General features: G+C 36.3%; 1 protein-coding gene across 1 annotated transcript; it reads left to right on the top strand.

Moving 5' to 3' along the window:
- The first annotated feature begins 256 nt into the window (after positions 1-256).
- LOC107869126 (endoplasmin homolog) lies at positions 257-3,666 on the top strand. The gene is made up of 7 exons (XM_047411530.1): positions 257-411; positions 883-1,288; positions 1,380-1,436; positions 1,568-1,906; positions 2,103-2,264; positions 2,383-2,793; positions 3,649-3,666. The coding sequence occupies exons 1-7, from the start codon at positions 257-259 to the stop codon at positions 3,664-3,666; spliced, it is 1,548 nt and encodes a 515-aa protein (XP_047267486.1).
- Positions 3,667-6,542: the final 2,876 nt, after the last annotated feature.

The following is a 6,542-nucleotide window of genomic DNA, read 5'->3' on the forward strand; positions in this document are numbered from 1 at the left end:
GGCTTCCAACAATTTTTCAATTCCTTCACCCCCAATTTTTTCTGGTGAGAATTATCCAATTTGGACTATCAAGATGAGAACATATTTGTGAGCATATGATCTATGGAAAGTGGTAGAGGTTGGAGGATAGGTAAATCCTTTGCCAGATAATCCAACTATGGCATAAATTAAGAATCACAGAGAAGAGGTTGCAAAAAACTTTAAATCTCTCTCTTGCATACAATCAGCACTTTCGGAAGTTATTTTCGCTAGAGTTATGGCGAGTGAGATTGCAAAGAAAGCTTGGGAAAAGTTGAAAGAAGAATTTCACAAAAGTGACAAGATAAGGAAAATAAAAGTGATAAATCTGAGAAGAGAGTTTGAAATTCTCAGAATGAAGGATTCAGAAACTATTGAAAAGCTCTCCAACAAGTTGATGAAGGTTGTAAACCAAAGCAGACTTATGGGATAAGAGCTTACAAATTCAAGAATAGTGGAAAGGTTCTAGTGAGTTTGCCAAAAAGATTTGAAGCAAATATCTCCTCACTAGAGGATTCGAAGGATCTCACAAAACTGTCACCTTCAGAACTTGTACATGCTCTTCAAGCTCAAGAGCAAAGAAGATACTTGAGGCTAGAAGAAGCTACTGAAATTTCTCTTCAAGCCAAGTTCAAAGGGAAGATGCAAATGCAATAGGAAGGAAAAATCCCAGAAACTTCTACTAATTCTAGTAGAAATAATCAAGGCAATTCTCACAATGGAGTCAAGAAAAGAGAACTTTCCTCCATGCAAGTCTTGCAGAAAAAACAATCTTAAAGAGGATGATTGTTGGTTTAAGGGTAAGAAACCACCTCTGTAGTGTATATATTGCAATAATATTGGACATATTGGAAACTTTTGCAGAGTGAAGAAGGAGAACAATCAACAAACTCAAAAAGTCAATGTTTCAGAAGTTGAAGAACAAGAGGAGTTTGTATTTACGGCGATGGAAGCAACAAGATTGAATAATAAAAACACATGGTTTCGGGACAGTGGTTGCACTCAACACATGACCAGCAAACAAGAATATTTTATGAAGTTGGAATTTGCCAAAGGTAGTGTAAAGTTGATCGATAAAACCACGTTGGAGATTGTTGGTAAAGGTACTGTGGCAATTGAAGCTCCCAAAGGTACTAAATTTATTCAAGATTTTTTATTGGTACCTGATCTTGACCAAAATCTATTGAGTATTGGTCAAATGCTAGAACGAGATTATATGTTACTGTTCAAAGACGAAAAATATGTTGTTTCTGATTCTAGCAACCAAAAAGTGATTACAGTTGAAATGATAAAAAAAAAGTTTTCCTTTGAATTGGAACTCAAATTCTGAGCAAGTTTATCGAAGTAGTCAATGTGAGCAGGTTATTGTGACCACCAAGTACAACGATGATGATTTTATTTTTTATTCTGGAAAAAATGTAATTTTTTGCGCTACAATAGACGTTAAAATCGAACAAATCACTTCTCAAGAAAATCCTCAAAAGCATCAAAACAATAAGGAGGCTATAACTAAGGATAATCCACATACTGTAGCTGGTATCACATCCAGATCTCAGACTCTGGAAATAACCATAGTTCCAATTCAGACCTCTTATTTCATGAAGATCAGAAGGATGGAGATGATGGGATGGATGATTGCGATGATGTGTCAAACTATGATGATGTTGATGACTATTTATCAGAATCCCATTGCAAGAATGATAGTGTTCTAGACAATGCTCCCCCGCATTATGGCCCTTCGCAGAAATGTTATTTAGCAGAGGAAGGAGAGAATTCCTCAGGAGATGTTTTATTAGATCCTACAACATCGAGTTCTGAACCCAATATGGATGCAATGTCAAAAGATATTAACTTCGCAGATGAAAATACCAGTGCAAGTGAAAAGCAGGTGCTTATGAGAGATATTTTCTTTGTGGTATCTGCAATCACTTGTTATGCTGACCTGTAGTTCTTAATTGTTTCTATGTGAAAATTGTGTGATCAATTCAAGCGACAAGCTATGTAGATGTACTGTTTTCCAACTGGGGCATCCAAATGAATACCCCAATATTTGTTTGATTCTTGAAAACTATCTGGAAGAGCAGTTTCCCGAGTTGTATGTATCAAGGGAAAAGGCATCAACATACAGAGCTGCTCGTCAGATCCCATCAGCACAAAATCAGGACAAAGCTGCTGGCTACGAATCACTACCCAGATTTGATCTTTCTGCATGGTTAACTAGTGGAGGACCACAAGTTCATATTGGAGTAGGTTGTTATCATTGTGGGATATATCCTATAGTTTGGTAATGGTGCAAATGCAAAGACTGCAAGGAAAACATAGGATCTTGGAAGATGTTCATTATGGATAACTAACTATGAGGAGATTATGCCCGAGTACCTTGGATTTGTGAAGGATGTTGTGGACTTTGATGATTTGTCTTTTAACATATCTTGTGAGATGCTACAACAGAACAACATTCTCAAGGTGATTAGGAAGAACCTTGTGAAGAAATGTATTGAGATGTTCAGTAAAATTGATGAGAACAAGGAGGACTATAACAAGTTTTATGAGGCATTCTCAAAGAACTTGAAGTTGGGCATTCACGAAGACAGCCAGAACAAAGCCAAATTGGCTGACCTCCTTCATTACCATTCCACGAAAAGTGGTGATGAGATAACCAGGCTGAAGGATTATGTCTCTAGGATGAAGAAGGGCCAGAAAGACATCTCAGATTTGAAACTCTTCGTGAACAACTTGGAGTTACAAGCAAATATCTCAAGTAGGAGTGTTGAAGTATTGAGTTATTTGCTATTATTTTTCTTTTTAGTTTAGTAATTTTATTTTTGAAATTCAGTTATTTAAGTTGATATAGAATAGGATTTATTAGTATCCTAGTTGAAGGTAGAATACGATTTTATTAGTTTTCGAGTTAGAAATAGAATAGGATTCTTTTGTCTATTTATATTCTCATATGTGAATGAATAAACAAGAAGAATATTTTTTTATCCTCAAACGTTTTCTTCTTCTCTGTGTTCTGTAGAACAATAGAAACCATCTAGAACTCCTGAACTAGAATGTCATGACCCGAAGCCCCGGCCGTAACGGGCATCCCGAACCATAAAGACCCGAGATCCCTTCTAACTTGTAATCATATACACCATTCATAAACAAATAAGGAAATGCGGAAAAATATAACGAAACAGAATTATGGTCATAAGTATGATATAAATTCAACAATGGAAAATGAAATCCAAAACCATCTAATAACATCTGAAAACCGTCTATAAAATCTCTACTACATGACTAATAACAACTGTCTTAAAACTGGGACAAGGCCCAGTAGACCAAAACACTGTCTAATGATAAATGTCTGAAAAGAAATAGGCCTTCTGAAATATAGAAGGCTCACCAACTGAACTCTACACTTCTGTCTGAAGAAATCTACTGCTTATCAGGACCCCTAGATTGTGTCTCAGAACCTGAAAGGTAGGGAGTCAATACATTTGTACTGGTACGTAGAGCAAATCAAAAATAAAGATTTTTATATAAATAAAATAGTTGAGAGCTAGTCATAAAGCATCATATATGATATAAATTTCAAAACACATGGGTAATTTTGATAATCATAAAACTTTCTTGTCTATGCAGTTTCTGATCTTTGTATAACTTCTGAGTTAGGTGGCACTCCCCTAAAAGTCTGATGTTCCACAGGCTATATGGAATCCACTATTGACTCGGTGGGGAAGCTCCCAACCTAAGTATACCGCATGGGTTGGAGTTTCTAATTCTGATAATCCACAGGGCACTAGGCCAACGAAATATAACATACCCGGATCGACAAATCACGATTTTTGGAAATGAGTTGTCAGAACTCGTACCTTGTTCGGGGAACCACCTAACATCTCTTTATGCCCAATTTTATCATTTTCTGAACATGCATCATTCTGAATTATAAATCATGAAAATCTAATAAAACACTGATTTCTAACTAGTCTGTGTCTGTTATGGCATTGTCTTATTTGGTATCAACATACCAAGACTTGCAAGTCATGTTTTCTAAGACATATAGTATTAAGCATGATCTTTCATTAAAACACAGTTTACACAACCCAAGCAAGCAATTTGCATGAGAGATTTCATGTTCCGAAAACATAAGTCAAAACTATGCAAAAATTCTCATCTTTTCAATAAACAAGTGGTGGTCATGTAATCTTTAACAAACCATGCAACTCTTTTCATTATATGACTATGTTCAACATTCATCAACATAAACAACCCTCTCTTCAAAAGTTAAAACCATAATCCAATCATAACATAACATTTTTCAAGGCATTTCATAGCAAGATTTTCAAGATCCATTCAAAACAATCCATAGCATATGATAAGTAAAGAAAAATCATAACAAGAGAGGAATTTTTCATGAGTCATGCTCTCAATTCAATCATTAATCTTAAAACACATGCTTACATATATATAATTTCAAATCAATTTGGGGAAGGCCTAAAAACCAAAACAATGTCATCAAGGCTTCTAAAACATTAATGTATTCATAAATTTGAAACCCTTTTAATAAAATCATGATTTCTATGCCCATGAGATTTTAGAAAAACCCCGCGTACCTGAATATAGGAAATTAGTAGATGATTCTTGAAGCCTACGATTTGGGGATTCTAAATCTTCAATCAATCTTGAAAACCCACGATTAAATCTTAAGTTATTTGGAATTTTTGTTTGAAACACTTGAGAGTGTTCTTGAGTAATTTAGATGATTGTGAATGTATTTTGGTGTATTTAGGATTAAATCCCATTTTAAGATGATAGGGGAATTGAAAATACCCAAAATACCCTTAAAATCTCAGAGAAAACTGAAAAATGCCCAAGGCAATCTCCAAGGTGCCGCCCTAGGTTGAGCATCGAGATAGCCAAGGCGCCAGGGCGCTGCCTTGCCTATCGCCTCGCCCCTTCCCAAGTGAGGTGATCAGTGGGGCGCCGCAAGCTAATCGCCCCGGCTCACTATTTTGTTAACCCAAACATGCCCTTAAGCTCGTCTAAGAATTCCGAAACTCCCCCGAGACATACTCTTAAATTGGCCCATCGTATAACAAAAAAATATTCAAGAAACGAAGGTCGGGAAGGTTGAAAATAAAATCCCCAAAGATTGGAAGCTAAAAATGATTTTAAGTCCTTTTTACACTTAGAAAAATTTCAAGCTTTTAACTCAATAAACATGATACTAAGATATAACACATGAAGGATTTTTACGGGGGATCATTCATCCCCGAATGATGACGTAAAACACAGACAAGCACGAATTCAAGCATACTAAGGCATAGGAAGGATAATACAAAGATCGTACCTTCCATCTCGTCATTCACCGGGTCAAAAAGGTTGGGATATCTTTCTCGCATGTCATCTTCTGATTCCCAAGTAGCTTCTTCAATTTTCTAGTTTCTCCACAATACTTTAACTTAGGCTATCTCCTTACTTCTCAACTTTTGAACTTGGCGATCCAAAATTACAATCGGTTCTTCTTCATAAGATAAGGAGTCTGTCACTTTGGTATCTTCTACAGGCAACACTAAAGAATGGTCTCCAATACATTTCTTCAACATGGATATGTGAAATACCGAATGAACAGAACCCATATCTTTAGGCAACTCTAACTCATACACAACTGCACCAATCCTTCTCAAATTCTGATGACTATGAGATATCTTAAGTTGTTCTCTAATGATTTTCACATCCTCCATCGCCTAAAGAATATGATTAGGCCCAAAAAACCACGTCTTGCCTACTTCATACTACCCTATTGGTGACCTATATATTCTCCCACAAAATTCTTCAAACAGAGCTATCTCAATACTGGCATGGTAGCTGTTATTATAAGCAAACTCTATCAATGGAAAGTGATCAACCCAACTACCTTTGAAGTCAATTATGCAAGACCTCAACACATCCTTAAGGGGTCTAAATGGTGCATCCAGCTTGCCCATCATTCTGAGGATGGAACACAGCACTTAGGTTCACTTGGGTACCTAAACCCCTCTAAAAATACCTCCAAAATTGTGAAGAAAATTGCATATCCCGATCAGATATGATGGATATAAGTGTCCCATGCAAGCGAACTATCTCTTCAATGTAGAGCTTGGCATAATCATCTCCCGAAAAGTTAGTTCTAACAGGCAGAAAATGAGCTGACTTGGTCAGCCGATCTATAATTACCCAAATAGAATCGTATTGGTTTCGGGACCTTGGAAGTCCCGTAATAAAGTCCATATTTATCATTTCCCATTTCCACAAAGGTAAATCTATCTCTTGGGAAGTACCACCTGGCCTCATATGTTCCACCTTAACTTATTGATAGTTCATACAGTTTGCAACATAGTTAGCCACATCACGCTTCATATTATTCCACCAATAAATAGTTTTTAGATCGTGATAAATCATGGTGAAGCCTAGGTGAACAACATAGCTCAAAGTGTGAGCTTCATCAAGGATTCTTTTTCACAACTCATCTATATCTAGCACACATAATCTACCCT

Source organism: Capsicum annuum, chromosome 4, assembly GCF_002878395.1.
Source record: "Capsicum annuum cultivar UCD-10X-F1 chromosome 4, UCD10Xv1.1, whole genome shotgun sequence".
NCBI classification, from domain to species: domain Eukaryota; kingdom Viridiplantae; phylum Streptophyta; class Magnoliopsida; order Solanales; family Solanaceae; genus Capsicum; species Capsicum annuum.